Genomic DNA, 24,750 nt, shown 5'->3' on the forward strand with positions numbered 1-24,750 from the left:
TATGGTGTGGATAGCTGTGTATGGCTGTGTATAGCGTGGATAGCTGTGTATGGTGTGGATGGGTGTGTATGGTGTGGATAGCTGTGTATGGTGTGGATAGCTGTGTATGGTGTGGATAGCTGGGTATGGTGTGGATAGCTGTGGATGGCTGTGTATGGTGTAGATAGCTGTGTATGGTGTGGATAGCTGTGGATGGCTGTGTATAGTGTGGATAGCTGTGGATGGTGTGGATAGCTGTGGATGGTGTGGATAGCTGTGGATAATGTGGATAGCTGTGGATGGTGTGGATGGCTGTGGATGGTGTGGATAGCTGTGGATGGCTGTGTATGGTGTAGATAGCTGTGTATGGTGTGTATGGTGTGGATAGCTGTGTATGGTGTAGATAGCTGTGGATGGTGTGGATAGCTGTGTATAGCGTGGATAGCTGTGTATGGTGTAGATAGCTGTGTATGGTGTGGATAGCTGTGTATAGCGTGGATAGCTGTGTATGGTGTGGATAGCTGTGTATAGCGTGGATAGTTGTGTATGGTGTGGATAGCTGTGGATGGTGTGGATAGCTGTGTATGGTGTGGATAGTTGTGTATAGTGTGGATAGCTGTGTATAGCTGTGTATGGTGTGTATAGCTGTGGATAGCTGTGTATGGCTGTGTATGGTGTGGATGGTTGTGGATGGTGTGGATGGTGTGGATAGCTGTGTATGGTGTGAATAGCTGTGTATGGCGTGGATAGCTGTGGATGGTGTGGATAACTGTGTGTGGTGTGAATAGCTGTGGATGGCTGTGTATGGCGTGGATAGCTTTGTATGGTGTGGATAGCTGTGTATGGCTGTGTATAGCGTGGATAGCTGTGTATGGTGTGGATGGGTGTGGATAGCTGTGGATGGCTGTGTATGGTGTAGATAGCTGTGTATGGTGTGGATAGCTGTGGATGGTGTGGATAGCTGAGTATGGCCGTGCATGGTGTGGATGGTTGTGGATGGTGTGGATAGCTGTGTATGGTGTGGATAGCTGTGTATGGTGTAGATAGCTGTGTATGGTGTGGATGGCTGTGTATGGTGTAGATAGCTGTGGATAGCTGTGTATAGCGTGGATAGCTGTGTATGGCGTGGATAGCTGTGTATGGCTTGGATGGCTGTGTATGGTGTGGATAGCTGTGTATGGTGTAGATAGGTGTGTATGGTTTGGATGGCTGTGTATGGTGTAGATAGATGTGGATGGTGTGTATCGTGTGTACGTATGGTGTGGTATGATACACTATCTTATGATACACTTCAGGATGCGTACTTAAAGTAGTTACCTGGTTTGGTTATTGTTTACTGCTGTCTCACGACTCGTGGGCTCAGAATTGTGTGCTTTTCTCGTTTTCTTGTCACACACGTTGTTGAAAAATCCTCATAACTGCCGTAGACAAGCCAAACTATAAGGCTTGAATGCTACCAGACAAGATCATGGGTACGTCACCATAATTTTTATCCAGTTTGCATGTTTTTTTATTAGCGAATATTTGCAACACAGCTCCTAGCTTCACCCGTTTACTCAATGTTCGATCCGTCTAGAAACGAGTGAAGTTAGACGCATCTGGTAATACGGCGGGGTTGCCTACTCGATAGATGGAAAGTTTGTTGGATTGCCTCATAAGTTGATCTCTAGTGGTGATTGTAATTGTGAACTCTCTTTCTTATGCCTAAATCAAACAGATTTTGGACCACATCACTAGAGAATGTTCATACATTCTCTGTATTCACCCGCATTGGCTCTCTTGGGTTTTTTCCGCGGAGTGGATGGTTGGATTTTGTAACAATTATTTTACTTCAGGATTCATAATTGAAATTGGAATTTCTCATTATATGTATATCACTTTTTTTAAAACTGGCTGAAATACTCTAAATTAGCTTTCATTTACACAATGCAACAGCTTGCATGTGATTTTGTGTGTGTCGCTGATTTGTACACATCAAACAAATCAGGTTTACGATTGTAAATATATTAACGGGGCACTTGCTTGCTTGCTCTAAAAATACTGTATGAAAAAGTCTGTAAAAAACAGTGTAAATCGTCCTGATTACTTTGCAAAAGCAAATAAATAGAAATCAACCAATTCCCACATAAGGGATTTTATGCAAAGGACCTAGGATTATTAATTAAGTTTGAGTAAAACCACCCTTAAATCCAGGTTGATTTATGAGTACTTCTTTGTATCCTGTAATATTTTGTAGATGAAAGCAGAAGAGAGGTGATAGAGCGATTTGTTCAGCTGGCTGAGCATCATGGATCTGCACTAGTTGACCTGACACTAGAGGCACAGGGAGATGGACCAAACTTGACCTCACTGACATCCTCACATTTACCTGCCTCAAGTTACTTTAATAGTAGATCACAGGTGCTGTAAGTTAGACCTCACTGACATCCTCACATTTACCCGCCTCAAGTTACTTTAGTAGTAGATCACAGGTGCTGTAAGTTAGACTTCACTTAAATCCTCACATTTACCCGCCTCAAGTTACTTTAGTAGTAGATCACAGGTCGTGTAAGTTAGACCTTACTGACATCCTCACATTTACCCGCCTCAAGTTACTTTAGTAGTAGATCACAGTTCGTGTAAGTTAGACTTCACTGACATCCTCACATTTACCCGCCTCAAGTTACTTTAGTAGTAGATCACAGGTCGTGTAAGTTAGACCTTACTGACATCCTCACATTTACCCGCCTCAAGTTACTTTAGTAGTAGATCACAGGTCGTGTAAGTTAAACCTTACTCACATCCTCACATTTACCTGCCTCAAGTTACTTTAATAGTAGATCACAGGTGCTGTAAGTTAGACCTCACTGACATCCTCACATTTACCCGCCTCAAGTTACTTTAGTAGTAGATCACAGGTGCTGTAAGTTAGACCTCACTGACATCCTCACATTTACCCGCCTCAAGTTACTTTAGTAGTAGATCACAGGTGCTGTAAGTTAGACCTCACTGACATCCTCACATTTACCCGCCTCAAGTTACTTTAGTAGTAGATCACAGGTGCTGTAAGTTAGACCTCACTGACATCCTCACATTTACCCGCCTCAAGTTACTTTAGTAGTAGATCACAGGTGCTGTAAGTTAGACCTCACTGACATCCTCACATTTACCTGCCTCAAGTTACTTTAAGAGTAGATCACAGGTGCTGTAAGTTAGACCTCACTGACATCCTCACATTTACCCGCCTCAAGTTACTTTAGTAGTAGATCACAGGTGCTGTAAGTTAGACTTCACTGACATCCTCACATTTACCCGCCTCAAGTTACTTTAGTAGTAGATCACAGGTCGTGTAAGTTAGACCTTACTGACATCCTCACATTTACCCGCCTCAAGTTACTTTAGTAGTAGATCACAGGTCGTGTAAGTTAAACCTTACTCACATCCTCACATTTACCTGCCTCAAGTTACTTTAATAGTAGATCACAGGTGCTGTAAGTTAGACCTCACTGACATCCTCACATTTACCTGCCTCAAGTTACTTTAATAGTAGATCACAGGTGCTGTAAGTTAGACCTTACTGACATCCTCACATTTACCCGCCTCAAGTTACTTTAGTAGTAGATCACAGGTGCTGTAAGTTAGACCTCTCTGACATCCTCACATTTACCCGCCTCAAGTTACTTTAGTAGTAGATCACAGGTGCTGTAAGTTAGACCTCACTGACATCCTCACATTTACCCGCCTCAAGTTACTTTAGTAGTAGATCACAGGTGCTGTAAGTTAGACCTCACTGACATCCTCACATTTACCCGCCTCAAGTTACTTTAGTAGTAGATCACAGGTGCTGTAAGTTAGACCTCACTGACATCCTCACATTTACCTGCCTCAAGTTACTTTAAGAGTAGATCACAGGTGCTGTAAGTTAGACCTCACTGACATCCTCACATTTACCCGCCTCAAGTTACTTTAGTAGTAGATCACAGGTGCTGTAAGTTAGACCTCACTGAAATCCTCACATTTACCCGCCTCAAGTTACTTTAGTAGTAGATCACAGGTCGTGTAAGTTAGACCTTACTGACATCCTCACATTTACCCGCCTTAAGTTACTTTAAGAGTAGATCACAGGTGCTGTAAGTTAGACCTCACTGACATCCTCACATTTACCCGCCTCAAGTTACTTTAGTAGTAGATCACAGGTGCTGTAAGTTAGACCTCACTGAAATCCTCACATTTACCCGCCTCAAGTTACTTTAGTAGTAGATCACAGGTCGTGTAAGTTAGACCTTACTGACATCCTCACATTTACCCGCCTCAAGTTACTTTAGTAGTAGATCACAGGTGCTGTGAGTTAGACCTCACTGACATCCTCACATTTACCCGCCTCAAGTTACTTTAGTAGTAGATCACAGGTGCTGTGAGTTAGACCTCACTGACATCCTCACATTTACCCGCCTCAAGTTACTTTAGTAGTAGATCACAGGTGCTGTAAGTTAGACCTTACTGACATCCTCACATTTACCTGCCTCAAGTTACTTTAGTAGTAGATCACAGGTGCTGTAAGTTAGACCTCACTGACATCCTCACATTTACCTGCCTCAAGTTACTTTAGTAGTAGATCACAGGTGCTGTTAGTTAGACCTCACTGACATCCTCAAATTTACCTGCCTCAAGTTACTTTAGTAGTAGATCACAGGTGCTGTAAGTTAGACCTCACTGACATCCTCACATTTACCTGCCTCAAGTTACTTCAGTAGTAGATCACAGGTCGTGTAAGTTAGACCTTACTGACATCCTCACATTTACCCGCCTCAAGTTACTTCAGTAGTAGATCACAGGTGCTGTAAGTTAGACCTCACTGACATCCTCACATTTACCCGCCTCAAGTTACTTCAGTAGTAGATCACAGGTCGTGTAAGTTAGACCTTACTGACATCCTCACATTTACCCGCCTCAAGTTACTTTAAGAGTAGATCACAGGTGCTGTAAGTTAGACCTCACTGACATCCTCACATTTACCTGCCTCAAGTTACTTTAGTAGTAGATCACAGGTCGTGTAAGTTAGACCTTACTGACATCCTCACATTTACCCGCCTCAAGTTACTTTGGTAGTAGATCACAGGTGCTGTAAGTTAGACCTTACTGACATCCTCACATTTACCCGCCTCAAGTTACTTCAGTAGTAGATCACAGGTGCTGTAAGTTAGACCTCACTGACATCCTCACATTTACCCGCCTCAAGTTACTTCAGTAGTAGATCACAGGTCGTGTAAGTTAGACCTTACTGACATCCTCACATTTACCCGCCTCAAGTTACTTTAAGAGTAGATCACAGGTGCTGTAAGTTAGACCTCACTGACATCCTCACATTTACCTGCCTCAAGTTACTTTAGTAGTAGATCACAGGTCGTGTAAGTTAGACCTTACTGACATCCTCACATTTACCTGCCTCAAGTTACTTTAGTAGTAGATCACAGGTGCTGTAAGTTAGACCTCACTGACATCCTCACATTTACCTGCCTCAAGTTACTTTAGTAGTAGATCACAGGTGCTGTAAGTTAGACCTCACTGACATCCTCACATTTACCTGCCTCAAGTTACTTCAGTAGTAGATCACAGGTGCTGTAAGTTAGACCTCACTGACATCCTCACATTTACCCGCCTCAAGTTACTTTAGTAGTAGATCACAGGTGCTGTAAGTTAGACCTCACTGACATCCTCACATTTACCTGCCTCAAGTTACTTCAGTAGTAGATCACAGGTGCTGTAAGTTAGACCTCACTGACATCCTCACATTTACCCGCCTCAAGTTACTTTAGTAGTAGATCACAGGTCGTGTAAGTTAGACCTTACTGACATCCTCACATTTACCTGCCTCAAGTTACTTTAGTAGTAGATCACAGGTGCTGTAAGTTAGACCTCACTGACATCCTCACATTTACCCGCCTCAAGTTACTTTAGTAGTAGATCACAGGTCGTGTAAGTTAGACCTTACTGACATCCTCACATTTACCCGCCTCAAGTTACTTTAAGAGTAGATCACAGGTGCTGTAAGTTAGACCTCACTGACACCCTCACATTTACCTGCCTCAAGTTACTTTAGTAGTAGATCACAGGTCGTGTAAGTTAGACCTTACTGACATCCTCACATTTACCTGCCTCAAGTTACTTTAGTAGTAGATCACAGGTGCTGTAAGTTAGACCTCACTGACATCCTCACATTTACCTGCCTCAAGTTACTTTAAGAGTAGATCACAGGTGCTGTAAGTTAGACCTCACTGACATCCTCACATTTACCCGCCTCAAGTTACTTTAGTAGTAGATCACAGGTCGTGTAAGTTAGACCTTACTGACATCCTCACATTTACCCGCCTCAAGTTACTTTAAGAGTAGATCACAGGTGCTGTAAGTTAGACCTCACTGACACCCTCACATTTACCTGCCTCAAGTTACTTTAGTAGTAGATCACAGGTCGTGTAAGTTAGACCTTACTGACATCCTCACATTTACCTGCCTCAAGTTACTTTAGTAGTAGATCACAGGTGCTGTAAGTTAGACCTCACTGACATCCTCACATTTACCTGCCTCAAGTTACTTTAGTAGTAGATCACAGGTCGTGTAAGTTAGACCTTACTGACATCCTCACATTTACCCGCCTCAAGTTACTTTAAGAGTAGATCACAGGTGCTGTAAGTTAGACCTCACTGACATCCTCACATTTACCTGCCTCAAGTTACTTTAGTAGTAGATCACAGGTCGTGTAAGTTAGACCTTACTGACATCCTCACATTTACCTGCCTCAAGTTACTTTAGTAGTAGATCACAGGTGCTGTAAGTTAGACCTCACTGACATCCTCACATTTACCTGCCTCAAGTTACTTCAGTAGTAGATCACAGGTGCTGTAAGTAAGACCTCACTGAAATCCTCACATTTACCCGCCTCAAGTTACTTTAGTAGTAGATCACAGGTGCTGTAAGTTAGACCTCACTGACATCCTCACATTTACCTGCCTCAAGTTACTTTAAGAGTAGATCACAGGTGCTGTAAGTTAGACCTCACTGACATCCTCACATTTACCTGCCTCAAGTTACTTTAGTAGTAGATCACAGGTGCTGTAAGTTAGACCTTACTGACATCCTCACATTTACCTGCCTCAAGTTACTTTAGTAGTAGATCACAGGTGCTGTAAGTTAGACCTCACTGACATCCTCACATTTACCTGCCTCAAGTTACTTTAGTAGTAGATCACAGGTGCTGTAAGTTAGACCTCACTGACATCCTCACATTTACCTGCCTCAAGTTACTTCAGTAGTAGATCACAGGTGCTGTAAGTTAGACCTCACTGACATCCTCACATTTACCCGCCTCAAGTTACTTTAAGAGTAGATCACAGGTGCTGTAAGTTAGACCTCACTGACATCCTCACATTTACCTGCCTCAAGTTACTTCAGTAGTAGATCACAGGTGCTGTAAGTTAGACCTCACTGACATCCTCACATTTACCCGCCTCAAGTTACTTTAGTAGTAGATCACAGGTGCTGTAAGTTAGACCTCACTGACATCCTCACATTTACCTGCCTCAAGTTACTTCAGTAGTAGATCACAGGTGCTGTAAGTAAGACCTCACTGAAATCCTCACATTTACCCGCCTCAAGTTACTTTAGTAGTAGATCACAGGTGCTGTAAGTTAGACCTCACTGACATCCTCACATTTACCTGCCTCAAGTTACTTTAAGAGTAGATCACAGGTGCTGTAAGTTAGACCTCACTGACATCCTCACATTTACCTGCCTCAAGTTACTTTAGTAGTAGATCACAGGTGCTGTAAGTTAGACCTTACTGACATCCTCACATTTACCTGCCTCAAGTTACTTTAGTAGTAGATCACAGGTGCTGTAAGTTAGACCTCACTGACATCCTCACATTTACCTGCCTCAAGTTACTTCAGTAGTAGATCACAGGTGCTGTAAGTTAGACCTCACTGACATCCTCACATTTACCCGCCTCAAGTTACTTTAGTAGTAGATCACAGGTCGTGTAAGTTAGACCTTACTGACATCCTCACATTTACCTGCCTCAAGTTACTTTAAGAGTAGATCACAGGTGCTGTAAGTTAGACCTCACTGACATCCTCACATTTACCCGCCTCAAGTTACTTTAGTAGTAGATCACAGGTCGTGTAAGTTAGACCTTACTGACATCCTCACATTTACCCGCCTCAAGTTACTTTAAGAGTAGATCACAGGTGCTGTAAGTTAGACCTCACTGACACCCTCACATTTACCCGCCTCAAGTTACTTTAAGAGTAGATCACAGGTGCTGTAAGTTAGACCTTACTGACATCCTCACATTTACCCGCCTCAAGTTACTTTAGTAGTAGATCACAGGTCGTGTAAGTTAGACCTTACTGACATCCTCACATTTACCCGCCTCAAGTTACTTTAAGAGTAGATCACAGGTGCTGTAAGTTAGACCTCACTGACATCCTCACATTTACCCGCCTCAAGTTACTTTAGTAGTAGATCACAGGTCGTGTAAGTTAGACCTTACTGACATCCTCACATTTACCTGCCTCAAGTTACTTTAAGAGTAGATCACAGGTGCTGTAAGTTAGACCTCACTGACACCCTCACATTTACCCGCCTCAAGTTACTTTAGTAGTAGATCACAGGTCGTGTAAGTTAGACCTTACTGACATCCTCACATTTACCTGCCTCAAGTTACTTTAAGAGTAGATCACAGGTGCTGTAAGTTAGACCTCACTGACATCCTCACATTTACCTGCCTCAAGTTACTTTAGTAGTAGATCACAGGTCGTGTAAGTTAGACCTCACTGACATCCTCACATTTACCTGCCTCAAGTTACTTTAGTAGTAGATCACAGGTGCTGTAAGTTAGACCTCACTGACATCCTCACATTTACCCGCCTCAAGTTACTTTAGTAGTAGATCACAGGTCGTGTAAGTTAGACCTTACTGACATCCTCACATTTACCCGCCTCAAGTTACTTTAAGAGTAGATCACAGGTGCTGTAAGTTAGACCTCACTCACATCCTCACATTTACCCGCCTCAAGTTACTTTAGTAGTAGATCACAGGTCGTGTAAGGTTGACCTTACTGACATCCTCACATTTACCCGCCTCAAGTTACTTTAAGAGTAGATCACAGGTGCTGTAAGTTAGACCTCACTGACACCCTCACATTTACCCGCCTCAAGTTACTTTAGTAGTAGATCACAGGTCGTGTAAGTTAGACCTTACTGACATCCTCACATTTACCTGCCTCAAGTTACTTTAAGAGTAGATCACAGGTGCTGTAAGTTAGACCTCACTGACATCCTCACATTTACCTGCCTCAAGTTACTTTAGTAGTAGATCACAGGTGCTGTAAGTTAGACCTCACTGACATCCTCACATTTACCCGCCTCAAGTTACTTTAGTAGTAGATCACAGGTGCTGTAAGTTAGACCTCACTGACATCCTCACATTTACCTGCCTCAACTTACTTCAGTAGTAGATCACAGGTGCTGTAAGTTAGACCTCACTGAAATCCTCACATTTACCCGCCTCAAGTTACTTTAGTAGTAGATCACAGGTGCTGTAAGTTAGACCTCACTGACATCCTCACATTTACCTGCCTCAAGTTACTTTAGTAGTAGATCACAGGTGCTGTAAGTTAGACCTCACTGACATCCTCACATTTACCCGCCTCAAGTTACTTTAGTAGTAGATCACAGGTGCTGTAAGTTAGACCTTACTGAAATCCTCACATTTACCCGCCTCAAGTTACTTTAGTAGTAGATCACAGGTCGTGTAAGTTAGACCTTACTGACATCCTCACATTTACCCGCCTCAAGTTACTTCAGTAGTAGATCACAGGTGCTGTAAGTTAGACCTCACTGAAATCCTCACATTTACCCGCCTCAAGTTACTTTAGTAGTAGATCACAGGTGCTGTAAGTTATACCTCACTGACATCCTCACATTTACCTGCCTCAAGTTACTTTAGTAGTAGATCACAGGTGCTGTAAGTTAGACCTCACTGACATCCTCACATTTACCCGCCTCAAGTTACTTTAGTAGTAGATCACAGGTGCTGTAAGTTAGACCTTACTGAAATCCTCACATTTACCCGCCTCAAGTTACTTTAGTAGTAGATCACAGGTCGTGTAAGTTAGACCTTACTGACATCCTCACATTTACCCGCCTCAAGTTACTTTAAGAGTAGATCACAGGTGCTGTAAGTTAGACCTCACTGACATCCTCACATTTACCCGCCTCAAGTTACTTTAGTAGTAGATCACAGGTGCTGTAAGTTAGACTTCACTGACATCCTCACATTTACCTGCCTCAAGTTACTTTAAGAGTAGATCACAGGTGCTGTAATTTTGAGCTGTCCATCCACCTGTTTTCTGTCATCCAGCTATTCTAGTGTCTGTTTGTCATTGTTCATGTGACCTTTTTGTGTGTCATTGACAATGTTCATTCTTTATTTCAGTTTTGTATGAATAAGAAAAGGCAGCACAGTTCTAAAAGGTGATGTAGCTTTCATTATTTGTATGTTTGTCCACTGTTTATGTCTGTTATGTCATTGATACACCTATTTCAAATAAGGTTGCATCCAAGAATAAATGCATGCCTGAAGATCCATCATACTTTGCGAGCGTTCTCAAAGGTCATCCACGCAGAAGTGCCAGTGGGAAAGTTTGTAACAATTTTGAATTTCAAAATGCTAGGAGCTGCTCTGCTGTGATTGGGCCTTTTTTAGGTGTTAAAATGAAAGGCCAAATCACAGCATTGCAGTATTAACTTGTAAATTTTAATCTTGTGTCACTCGCTATGGCATGTTTTCAGGGTCAAAATTAATGTTGCATGTCACGCATGAAATCACTTACGAATTAAAACTTTTATACGCATTATTTGATATTCGAATGAAAACTTTTTTAGCATTATTTGAATAGCCTATTGAAACTTTTCGAATTATTTGATAATCGAACTAAAAATCTATGCATTATTTGACTATTGGTTTAAACTTTTCGCATTATTTGAATATGAGAATTGAACCAAACTTAATGCACTATTTGGCTATTGGTATTTTCTGCATTATTTGAATAGCGACCACAATTTTAGGGGTATTACTTGACTTCCGGAATAACATGTCTCCCATTTCCTGCTAATAGTGTCTTCTTACAAATTTGTCTACTGCTGTGTTAACACAAATTACTTTCTAAGTACGACTCGTCTATGCGTTCTTCATAATACTCTCCTTTGCGGAGCCTGGTGCCAATAATGTTAAAATTGCGTCGTTGTGGAGGACCTATCTCAACTATTTTTCTTGCCAGGTTGGCCCGACATAATGGTCTTTTTGGATTTGTTCTTATAGTAATTTCCGTTATAGTTCAATGCTTTATTTATACACTATATTCAACGTTTTCCTGCTTTTTGTCAAGGGATTATAAAAATAAAAAAGAGGAGCTATTTTGTCGGAGTTCTCCTATTTTAATAATAACTACAATTTTAGAACTTTACCTATTTTTTTCTTGGGTTCCATTTTCTGGGTCACTCTCATGTCCTAGAAATTTCGGTTAAATGAATGAAGGCTCTGAGGTCGATATTGGCAGAATAACAAAAATCCCAGGGGATCCTTATTCTAGGGGCAAAATTTATGACACCTATAGAAAAAAAGCACTGCAGGGGGAGAGGAAAATCATGTGATAGCAGAATAGGTCCCCAGCCACTGCCTGGGATGGACCTATCCCACAGGACTGTACTGACTATCGTGCTTTCACAATTCCAGACGCGTCTAACCCACAGAGTGATGAACATTTTTCAACGGAATATATTTCACAGGCGTGATCCTTGAAACTCGATTTAGTTATTACAGCATATTTAAGAGGAGTCTCACATTTTGTTTCTGTTCTATAGTTGCTTTTTTCCAAACTTCAACTATCGATTAACCCCAATTATTCTGCAATTGGTTTGGATTTCACCTAGCATTGCAATAAACTCAGAATCTAGAATGTTTCTTTTATAAGAATTTGAGAAATCACATAAATAATAATTGTATTGGAGCAGTTTGAGAATGCGAGATTTTTTTGGAATTTACTCGGGTAACCTTAAGTGATCCAGTTGTGTTTAGTTGGAAAGAGCGTTGTTTCTATTCATTTACCGACAGGCTTTGGCAAAAGCCTTGGTATTCCAAATTTTGCCACTTTTTTTCAAATAAGCCAGCAAAATTGGTGACTGTCATCGTGGTTGTTTGCCACTTTTTTTCAAATAAGCCAGCAAAATTGGTAACTGTCATCGTGGTTGTTTGCCACTTTTTTCAAATAAGCAAGCAAAATTGGTGACTGTCATCGTGGTTGTTTGCCACTTTTTTCAAATAAGCCAGCAAAATTGGTGACTGTCATCGCGGTTGTTTGCCACTTTTTTTTCAAATAAGCCAGCAAAATTGGTGACTGTCATCACGGTTGTTTGCCACTTTTTTCAAATAAGCCAGCAAAATTGGTGACTGTCATCGCGGTTGTTTGCCACTTTTTTTTCAAATAAGCCAGCAAAATTGGTGACTGTCATCGCGGTTGTTTGCCCACTGAAGCTGACCATCAAAGAGCAAGCAAAGAAGCTCCAAGCTTTTTTGGCCCCACACTAGAAGTGCTGATGTATGTCATTGACCTTATGATATTTTCTGGTAAAACTAGAGTGCATGCTGCTTGAGTTATGCTGTCAATTATGTGACAAGTTTATCAATGTCTGGTTACTTTCATTGATAAACTTGTCACATAATTGACAGCAGTGTTATGCAGTGTAATTAAAGGCAAGGATAAGCTGCTTCACCATGTATCACACCACAGAACCATTCCTACTAGAAAACATACTAGGAAGCATTTGTCAAGAAAAAAAGCACTGGATCCTCAAGCATGGAATAAATGTGTTGTAACCTGCAGTGTTTTATTGCTAACATATAAATAACTGAGTTCTGTTTTCTGAATAACCAAATAATTGTTATCATATGCCAAAATTATGTAAAAATTGATTGTTGTTGTCCATATTAGATGTTATGATCCAGAATTCCAACAGCGCCTTCATGTATTCATTGCTTCTAAAGCTGATCTGCTTTTACAACGAAAAGGAAAACAGTCGCTTAAGCGAGGGATTGACTCTGAGAAAGATTCTGCTATTGAAGGTAAATGAAGGAAGAGTGAGGGGCTGCAAAGTCTCTCATCAATTTGTTTTTGTCTTTCTTCACTAACCAGATTTTAAGTCCCATTATATCATGTGCATACCACCCATACAGTACGGCACATGAGATGCATACCACCCATGCGGCACATGACATGCATATCACCCATACGGCACATGACATGCATACCACCCAAACGCCACATGACATACATACCACCCATACGGCACATGACATGCATATCACCCATACGGCACATGACATGCATACCACCCATACCGCACATGACATGCATACCACCCATACGGCACATGACATGCATACCACCCATACGCCACATGACATACATACCACCCATACGCCACATGACATACATACCCCCCATATGCCACATGACATACTTACCACCCATACGCCACATGACATACATACCACCCATACGCCACATGACATACATACCCCCCATATGCCACATGACATACATACCACCCATACGCCACATGACATACATACCACCCATAAGCCACATGACATACATACCCCCCATATGCCACATGACATAAATACCACCCATACGCCACATGACATACATACCCCCCATATGCCACATGACATAAATACCACCCATACGCCACATGACATGCATACCACCCATACGCCACATGACATACATACCACCCATACAGCACATGACATACATACCACCCATATGCCACATGACGTACATACTTCCCATACGCCACATGACATACATACCCCCCATATGCCACATGACATACATACCACCCATACTCCACATGACATACATACCACCCATACGCCACATGACATCCATACCACCCATACGCCACATGACATACATACCACCCATATGCCACATGACATACATACCACCCATACGCCACATGACATGCATACCACCCAAACGCCACATGACATACATACCACCCATATGCCACATGACATACATACCACCCATATGCCACATGACATGCATACCACCCATATGGCACATGACATAACATACCACCCATACGCCACATGACATGCATACCACCCAAACGCCACATGACATACATACCACCCATATGCCACATGACATGCATACCACCCATATGCCACATGACATGCATATCACCTATACAGCACATGACATACATACCACCCAAACGGCACATGACATACATACCACCCATACGCCACATGACATACATACCACCCATACGCCACATGACATACATACCACCCATAAGCCACATGACATACATACCCCCCATATGCCACATGACATAAATACCACCCAAACGGCACATGACATACATACCCCCCCATATGCCACATGACATACATACCACCCATACGCCACATGACATACATACCCCCCATATGCCACATGACATACATACCACCCATATGCCACATGACATACATACCACCCATACGCCACATGACATACATACCACCCATACGCCACATGACATGCATACCACCCATACGCCACATGACATACATACCCCCCCTATGCCACATGACATAAATACCACCCATACGCCACATGACATGCATACCACCCATACGCCACATGACATACATCCCACCCATACGCCACATGACATACATACCACCCATACGCCACATGACATACATCCCACCCATACGCCACATGACATACATACCACCCATACGCCACATGACATACATACCACCCATACGCCACATGACATACATCCCACCCATACGCCACATGGCATACATACCACCCATACGCCACATGACATACATACCACCCATACGCCACATGACATACATACCACCCATATGCCACATGACATACATACCACCCATACGGCACATGACATACATACCACCCATAAGCCACATGACATACATACCACCCATACGGCACATGGCATACATACCACCCATACGGCACATGATGTACATACCACCCATACGCCACATGACATACATACCCCCCATATGCCACATGACATAAATACCACCCAAACGGCACATGACATACATACCACCCATAAGCCACATGACATACATACCCCCCCCATACTCCACATGACATACATACCCCCCATATGCCACATGACATACATACCCCCCCATACTCCACATGACATACATACCACCCATACGCCACATGACATACATACCCCCCCCATACTCCACATGACATACATACCACCCATACGCCACATGACATCCATACCACCCATACGCCACATGACATACATACCCCCCATATGCCACATGACATACATACCACCCATACTCCACATGACATACATACCACCCATACGCCACATGACATACATACCACCCATACGCCACATGACATACATACCCCCCATATGCCACATGACATACATACCACCCATACAGCACATGACATACATACCACCCATATGCCACATGACATCCATACCACCCATACGCCACATGACATACATACCCCCTTATGCAACATGACATACATACCACCCATACGGCACATGACATACATACCACCCATACGCCACATGACATACATACCACCCATACGCCACATGACATACATACCCCCCATATGCCACATGACATGCATACCACCCATACGCCACATGACATACATACCCCCCAAACGGCACATGACATGCATACCACCCATAAGCCACATGACATACATACCACCCATACGCCACATGACATACATACCACCCATATGCCACATGACATACATACCACCCATACGGCACATGACATACCACCCATATGCCACATGACATACATACCACCCATACGGCACATGAAATACATACCACCCATACGCCACATGACATACATACCACCCATATGCCACATGACATACATACCACCCATACGCCACATGACATACATACCCCCCATACGCCACATGACATACATACCACCCATACAGCACATGACATACATACCACCCATATGCCACATGACGTACATACTTCCCATACGCCACATGACATACATACCCCCCATATGCCACATGACATACATACCACCCATACGCCACATGACATAAATACCACCCAAACGGCACATGACATACATACCACCCATAAGCCACATGACATACATACCACCCATACGCCACATGACATAACATACCACCCATACGCCACATGACATACATACCACCCATATGCCACATGACATGCATACCACCCATACGCCACATGACATACATACCACCCATATGCCACATGACATACATACCACCCATACGGCACATGACATACATACCACCTATATGCCACATGACATACATACCACCCATACGGCACATGAAATACATACCACCCATACGCCACATGACATACATACCACCCATATGCCACATGACATGCATACCACCCATATGCCACATGACATGCATACCACCCATACGCCACATGACATACATACCACCCATACGCCACATGACATACATATCACCCATACGGCACATGACATACATACCACCCATATGCCACATGACATACATACCACCCATACGCCACATGACATACATATCACCCATACGGCACATGACATACATACCACCCATATGCCACATGACATACATATCACCCATACGGCACATGACATACATACCACCCAGACAGCACATGACATACATATCACCCATACGCCACATGACATACATACCACCCATACACCACATGACATACATACCACCTATACAGCACATGACATACATACCACCCATACGGCACATGACATACATACCACCCAGACAGCACATGACAAGTGAATTGGGGTTAATAATAGAAAAACATGAAATTTGAATCTCCCTTCATTTGGGTCGTCTGCCTGTGCGTTAATACCCCTTACTCCTGTTCAGTTCCTTTTCTACATGGTCTCTTGTGTTGAAGTCCCCTTGGGCCATGATTTGTGGTCTTTAGTCCTAGATTTGTATGCAAAGGTACCACCTCTGGAGGTTTTTATGAAAATCCCACACCATGTTCGAAGGTGTCAGATCTTTCAGGTACAGTAATATATGTATTCACCTTCTCTTGTATAGACAACTAATGGATGATTCAATGTACTAACACTTTCAAATCGACAGTTGCTTGACACTGGTGACATTGTCCTTGGGGAAGTGTCCTCAAAGAGGCCTTTTGGAATTTTTGTGGAGCTGAAAGGGTTTGAGTTTGGAAAGACAAGGGACTTCACAAACACAGACATTCAGGTTAAGCTCTCATGAATTTATGCACAACACATTTATTTCAAATAAAAATAAAGCATGAGATTTGCTAACTTATTCATGAAATTCTGTAATTAAAAGGCTCTGTGTCGAACAAATGAGCTTCAAGATGACACAAGACATAAAGACCCCTCAGACAAGTATGTTGTAGGAGACAAAGTCAGAGGTATGTTGATATTGGGAACGCTAATGCAGGGCCCAATTTAAACATTTTGCTTGCTTATGGTCTTGGTAAAGGTAAATTTGACACCACTGTTTGTTTCTGTTTTTTTTTTTTTTGCAAAACCTGTATCTATAGTTCTTAAACTTTATTTTTGCAAAAAATTTTTTCCATAAATCGCATTCTAAGATGGCTAAAATGGGCCTTTGCTGCTTCCCATGACCTGTTGACCGTGAATTTACGCCAAATCTTTTACTTTTCTAGCGTATTATTTTGAGGCAAGAACTCAAGCTTGCCGGGCGTAACCTCGCAACGGGTTTTAAGATATTGCCTTCAAATTTTCGGGATCTGATAGATATTTATGCCATGTCATAAAGTGTGTGAGGAATTTTCGATTTTTGACTGAAGATCGCTTTTATAGCACTTTTCGTGTCCAAATTTCGCCAGAAATGAGAGTTCCAACTTTGATTCGAGATATTTTTTTGACAGTGTCAAATAACAAAATGTCTTCACACACTTTGGTAGATCATCTATCTTTCATTGAGATGCAATTACGTGCAAGTGAATGTGCAATGACTCGAAGGTGCATTACGCTCCGTACTTTTGAGTTTGAGGCCCCAAAACTTAAGCACGGAATTAGCTATTGCAAAAATAAAACTTGCAGGACCTAATTCAATCTTTTATCTTTTATTCGATATATAGTTTGTACATGTAGTAAAAATTGTGGCACGACAATATTTTTTTTCCGTGGACAGGTCGTTTACCTTTACCGAGACCTTTAGCATGTTCAAGTGGGATTAATTGATTTAAAATAATTTTGTAGTCTGGGTGCCTAAGGTAAAATGGTTGCCTCAGATAATGTACTGTAAATGGTTGCCTCAGATAATGTACTGTAAATGGTTGCCTCAGATAATGTACTGTAAATGGTTTCCTTGGGTAAAGGCAAAAGTAAAACTCTGGTACATGATTATAAGGCAAGTCCCTGCTTCAATGAACACCTTATTACATAAAAAAACATTTTAATTGGAAAACCTGTTCAGAAATTTGTATACATGTTTTACAAATACAATATTATCTCACTTACAGCCTGACAATACACATTTCAATATTATTTGATTGTAGTATTCTTCATCTACCCTTTTGATGGTACAGTTTAGAGTGAACTTTTTTCTGCTTCTAGGTGTTGTGTTGAGTGTGAACAAGGAAGACAATCAAGTGACCATAGCCCTGAGGCCCTCTAGACTTCCGTCAGAGTTCCAAGACATTAAGCTGGTACAATATTGGACTATTCTCATGTTATTGTCATATCCACATGATACCTAATAAATGCCCTGATAATATCATAATTATGTGCCCAGAAGATAATAATGCTTCACTTTTTTTAGGGGCTTATTGAGGAATCAGAAAGCTTTGTTTCCAGGTATTATTAGTATATTACTGCCACATTTGTTCACAAGTAAATGCAATTGCAATTATTAGAAACAGTAAATCTCTGAGGGTTTGCAAAAGTAGGTACTACTGTATGAGCCAAGGATTTCTAGACTATTTAATACTATCATTTGAGACTGTTACACAATTGGATACTTAAGTCCGCCTATCAACTCTGCTTCTGTACGCTAATTGTCATTTATGATTTATTATGTCATTACTGGATGTATAAAGACTCTGTTAAAAAACATTTGAGTTAGTGGGGGAATAAAATTTAAGTGTTTAAAGCTTTGGAGAAAGTTCTTTCTTTCTTCTGAAGAAGCTTTTTCTTGGAATTTTTTAGGAGTAATTTTCACCGTTATTTTGGCTTCTGAGGTATTTTTGGGTAGCAATTTTTGGTGTGCAGGTATTTTTCTGACTTTTTTTTCGAATTTCCTCATGAGTGTCACTATCATGAGTGTCACTATCACGAGTGTCACTATCACGAGTGTCACTATCATGAGTGAGTGTCACTATCACGAGTGTCACTATCACGAGTGTCACTATCACGAGTGTCACTATCACGAGTGTCACTATCACGAGTGTCACTATCACGAGTGTCACTATCACGAGTGTCACTATCACGAGTGTCACTATCACGAGTGTCACTATCACGAGTGTCAATATCAAAAGACGAACCCCAAGAAATATCCCTTCTTAGTTCCTCATTAAATTTCAGAGAAATAGCAGAAGACGAAGAGGAACTACATTTTAATGACCATCTCAGGCGCCACATGGGGTTCAACAATCCACGCAATATTGAAACTCTGTTAGATAAACTGGGGATTACCATGTCTGATTCATGTTCATTTTTGAGGAGCTGCCAGAGGTAGGTGCAAAAAGCTACTTCAATCCTCTTCATAGTGACATGTAGTGGTTACTTCACTGTCATTAGCAAGCAGTAATTTTTGTAGCTTACCCATGGAAGGTGGGTTCGGGGGAGGGGTGGGCGAGTTGGCTTTAAACCTGATGGGATCTGAGAAAGACCAATATTGTACACTAATAAAAAGGAAAGAAATCCCGGACAAGGTTTTAAGCAACTTATCAGACTCCCCATCAGAATGCTTCAAAGATCGGTCTGTTTTGATTATTAAGCTTCTAGTTTTTGATATGAAAATGAAGCAAAACCAACTTTGGCCTGCGGATTAAATGCATTGTTGTTTCAGATCTACCTACCCATCAGAAGACTATGCTGAACCATTGAGAAAAAAACAGTCAGAGAAATGGTCAATGGAATCGTAAGTCCTCCCTCTTGAATATCTTTTTACACATGTGTTTGTGTGTTGTACGATATTGGATGCAACCATTTTCTCGATTTTACAATTCTGTTCTCCTGAGCGTAAATTTGACCTCGGTACAACGATATTGCTGATTCTTTCTATCAACATAGAGACAAAAAATCAAGACACCACAAACGAAAACTACAGTTAATCTATTTTTTTACTTTACAGGTCTTGTTCAATACAGAATACGGTCTTACAGAGAGTAACTGTACAGTCTTTCACAGATTACAGTTACAGTTTTATTATTTTGTAAAAGTTGATAATTATCCCGACCTCGCTACAACGATATTTTCAATGGATTTTCTTTTATCCTAAAATCGAGGACCTCTTTGCAACGATACCTCTAATACACACCTGTTTCAATAAAGTTTGACTATAAGTAAATTGAAAATGGAACAAAGTTTGGCCAATAATAATATAAAATAATAAAAAATGCGTTCATTCATTACAAGGGCCTCGCTACAAACTTAATTCAGCCTCACTGAATGTTATTAACAGATACAAGATTTGTTTTGCCTAACCAGTGGTGTTTGGCATTCATTATTTTCCATTTTCTTATAGTCAAACTTAATCGAAGTGTATACATTTTCTTTCCCCCAAGGCATATCGTAAAAGTTCCACTGTATTAGAATATTATCCGTTGAACTGGATTCTAATGTTACCTGTTTTAACGTACAACAGTAATTAATTTTGACTTGTTATTGCAGTACTGCTAAAGGGATTGAACATTTCAAGATTGGAGATGCCAACACTGCCCTGAAGTACTTGGAACATGCCCTTCAGATCAACCCAGATAACGTGGAGGCTCTTGTGGCGAGAGGCGCATTGTGAGTAAAGCTAAAATAATTCTATTATTCAATAATTGCTTTGTTATTCTGCAAATTAGCATATCTTTCATCAGTAATCACATTTTAATAATTAAAGCTTGCTTCTTCAATCGCATTAAACTATGTACATGTACATGAGATCAGCTCAATTTACAAACAAATCATTTTCTTTATTGAATTGCCCAGAGGCAATGAAATCTTGGATTTTGCTCCTCTTCCAGAACAGCCAACACTGCAAAGTACAGCCCAGCAATCATGGACTTTCGCCGAGCTCTGTCAATCAATAAGGGCCATAGAAATGCCACTAGGTACCTGGTGGAGACACTTATCCAAAAGGGCACTAAGTAAGTCAAAATTGGTGTGGTGTGGTAAAGTGGGGCGTGGCGTGGCGTGGTGTGGTGTGGTTTTGTGGGGTGTAGTGTTGTGTGGTGTGGTATGGTGTGTTGTTGGTGTATGGTGGGATATGGTGTTGTGTTGTGTTGTGTGGTGTGGTGTGGTGGGGTGTGTTGTGGTGTTGTGTGGTGGGGTGTTGTGTTGTGTTGTGTTGTGTGGTATATGGTGTGTGGTGTGGGTGTGGGGTGGTGTGTGGTGTAGTGTTGTATGGTTTTGTGTGGGGTGGTGGGGTGTGGTGTTGTGTGGGGTGGGGTGGGGTGGTGTGTGGTGTAGTGTTGTATGGTTTTGTGTGGTGTGGTGGGGTGTGGTGTTGTGTGGGGTGGGGTGGTGTGTGGTGTAGTGTAGTGTTGTGTGGTGTGGTTTTGTGTTGTGTGTGGTGTGGTGTGGTTTTGTTGGGTGTGGTTTGGTTTGGTTTGGTGTTGTGGGGTGGGGTGGGGTCTAAAATTTAGAAATGGTTGGTCATGGATTCTTGTCAAAATGTCTGAAATAGCCCCCCCCCCTCCCCCCCCCCCTCTCTGTAAGCACTGTTAATCTCAGGGTTGTGTTTATTTTTCAGAGAGGAGAAAGGTGGTCATCTCAGTGCAGCAGTCACTTGCTTCAGGGAGGCTTGTGTCCTCGACAAAGGTCAGCAAATGGCCAGGAAACTCCTGGATAAGTGTCAGATGGTACTTGACGCTCGGCAACAGGTGGGTTATCTGTCAATAAAGTAAACAATAAATGTTTCAATTACTGAGAAAACACTCATGATTTAAATAGGTACTGATATCATACTAATGCGATTTCCTTTATTTTCTTTCTCTCCTTGTAACCTCTCGCTTCTTCGATCTACCACACTTGTGTTCCTGATTATTGCATGGGTTGGACATGCACCTGCTGTGGGGGTGTCACCTGGACATGCTGCTCCTCTACCTTTCTGGAAATCTGTCGGTAACTACATAACCACCATCACTGTACCAATTAAATTACATTTGATTACGGTGACTACGTCGATTCTGATATCGTGTTTCCATGGTTACTGCTCTGATTGTTACTATGGTAACTGAATCAATGCCAAATGTCTATATTTTTGTCTCAAATAAATATGTCTTACATTGTGGTGTTTGGATTCTCTCCTATCCGTAAAACATGATCACAATTTTTTTTCCTGCCTACCTCTTCTCATTTTATTTGAATATATTGCCGTGAAATGTGGGTGCTTTTGGTTTGTTCCTTGATATCCCTGTCGCGCGCTATATATTTCCTTTACTTTCGTTACGTAAGAAGAGACAAAGTGCCCCAGGCCCAAGTAGCGCGCCTCAGCACAGGGAAAACGCCAGCAAGTTCAGTCATGTTCGTGAGCTGATTCAAATGCAACAAGACAAGAAGAAGAAGAAGAAAAAAAAGAAAGAAAGGTACGAGTATAGATCTATGATCGATAGAGATGATAACAAAGAGCCAGGCACTGCTATGTAACAAATTGTCATAACAGTTATCCATGAGCTGGAAGTTTCATTTTACGCATTACCGAATGAAGTGCACTCGAATTCCATCAGGGTAAGTCCTGCACGTAATAGTTATAACAAACCCCTCGGATTTCAATGCAATTACACTTGTATACGACAAGATGTATGGAGAACCAACTCAGCAAAGTGTTTTATGATATAAAACTATGTGATAAGCAAACACAGGAAAAAAGCTCTTTTTAGAGGGTACTTTTTATTGTAATTGGGCCTTATTTTTTGTTTGCAAGCAAGATTACCATAGGTCTTCACCTGGCCGTGTATGCTTTTCTGCCTCCGGTGTTTGCTGTGTTTATTTCGGCAAGCTGACCGCCGAATTGGTGTCTTCTGACTGTATTTTCAGGAGGAAGCAAAAGACGAGGGTGAAGTCAGGTAAGAAACGTCAAACCAAGACAAGACGGCGATCGCGTCGCTCTTCGAGTGACGAGTCAAGCGACGAGTCCACGTCAACAGCGAGTGAAGGATCTGACGAGTCATCAAGCGAGTCTAAGCACCAAACTGTACATAAACGGACAAGGGAGAAGGGGCAATGGAAGCTTACAGAGCGAAGCATCAGTAGAGGAAGTAGGGGAGATAAAGATGACATGGCTGGTTTAGTGCAGGAATTCGTGTCTGGGGTGGGGAGGAGAGTAAGTGGTCCACCCATGGACGGACAACCTTCTCCTCCGGACAGGACAACGAAAAAAAGATCACGGACCCATAGCAGATCACGTAGTAGATCACGCGTCAGGTCACGCAGTAGGTCACTATCTAGGTCACGTAATAGATCACGCACTAGGTCACGTCCAGTTTCACGTGATGGATCGCGCACAAGGTCACATCCAGTTTCACGTGATGGATCGCGCACAAGGTCACGTTCAGTTTTACGTGATGGATCGCGCACAAGGTCACGTTCAGTTTTACGTGATAGATCGCGCATAAGGTCGCGTTCAGTTTCACGTGATAGCTCGCGCACAAGGACACGTTCAGTTTCACGTGGTAGATCACGCTTTAGGTCACGCCCAAGAATAGGTTCAAAGTCACGATTCAGGTCTAATAGATCCCCTAGACGATCACGCGATATATCACACTCTTGGACACATGATATATTATCGAGGCAAACTAAGTCACGACCCATGTCACCAAAGCAATCACGTTCCATTCAATGCACACGAAGTAGGTCAAGATCACGAAGTAGTTTACGAACTTGTTCTAGGTCGCGCTCACGTAGCCAATCTCGTAGTAGCTTGCGCGTACCAAAGTCCCGGATTAGAAGACGTCATACGTCTCAATCTGATTCCCCGTCAATGTCATCCGGTAGCGGCTCATCAAGACGAGAAAGGTCTAGGTCAACTAGTCCCTTCCGACCACCAAGTAGTGCGCCCAAGCGAAGGCGTTCAGCGGACTACACTAAAAGGCGCAAGGGAAAGCAAAAATGACAATGACTGCGTTATGGTTAATACTTTTAATGTACACTTTGTTTAACTGGCTAACTAAATTAGCTAGCCCCTGGTGTTCTGATCAGGGTGGGTACCAGATGTTACGTCACAGGAAATTGTCTTCCAGTTCTGTAAGTTACCCTGTTCCAGACTCTGATCTTCCAATTGTAGCACAGGGAATCGAACAACAGCACCGCCATGTGTGTGGAAACCACTCTAACGCCATGCCAGTGAAGTGCATTGACATATGACTGTATGAAAGATGTTTATGGGGAGATAATTTTTGTGTATGTAAAGAGTAATACGAAAAAGAAGCAGTAAATGTTTTAAGAAGG

General features: G+C 42.0%; 1 protein-coding gene across 8 annotated transcripts; it reads left to right on the forward strand.

The window, feature by feature from the left end:
• The first annotated feature begins 1,303 nt into the window (after window positions 1–1,303).
• Window positions 1,304–24,750, forward strand: LOC5506336 (tetratricopeptide repeat protein 14). Of its 8 annotated transcripts, none has more exons than XM_048729160.1 (16): window positions 1,304–1,451; window positions 2,216–2,384; window positions 10,453–10,490; window positions 13,007–13,137; window positions 17,067–17,149; window positions 17,231–17,353; window positions 17,450–17,534; window positions 18,709–18,800; window positions 18,914–18,948; window positions 19,675–19,824; window positions 20,162–20,233; window positions 20,986–21,105; window positions 21,327–21,449; window positions 22,055–22,184; window positions 22,759–22,889; window positions 23,341–24,750. In XM_048729160.1, exons 3-16 carry the CDS (start codon window positions 10,459–10,461, stop codon window positions 24,413–24,415), a joined length of 2,382 nt encoding a protein of 793 aa, XP_048585117.1. In that variant the 5' UTR covers window positions 1,304–1,451; window positions 2,216–2,384; window positions 10,453–10,458; the 3' UTR covers window positions 24,416–24,750. The 8 variants fall into 8 exon arrangements, with proteins under 8 accessions (XP_048585117.1, XP_048585116.1, XP_048585122.1 ...); XM_048729159.1 differs by having other exon boundaries at window positions 2,216–2,379; XM_048729165.1 differs by lacking the exons at window positions 1,304–1,451; window positions 2,216–2,384 and adding an exon at window positions 3,869–4,367.

The sequence above is a fragment of the Nematostella vectensis genome, chromosome 6, assembly GCF_932526225.1.
Source record: "Nematostella vectensis chromosome 6, jaNemVect1.1, whole genome shotgun sequence".
NCBI lineage: Eukaryota > Metazoa > Cnidaria > Anthozoa > Actiniaria > Edwardsiidae > Nematostella > Nematostella vectensis.

Bases quoted from the DNA above. Each gene is read 5' to 3' on its own strand.
- LOC5506336 (XM_048729159.1), top strand. From the start codon at position 1,430: ATGCTACCAGACAAGATCATGG. The intron at 2,380-10,452 runs GTGCTGTAAGTT...TCTTTATTTCAG, and splicing joins ACTTTAATAGTAGATCACAG to TTTTGTATGAATAAGAAAAG. The intron at 22,185-22,758 runs GTGGGTTATCTG...TCGTTACGTAAG, and splicing joins TACTTGACGCTCGGCAACAG to AAGAGACAAAGTGCCCCAGG.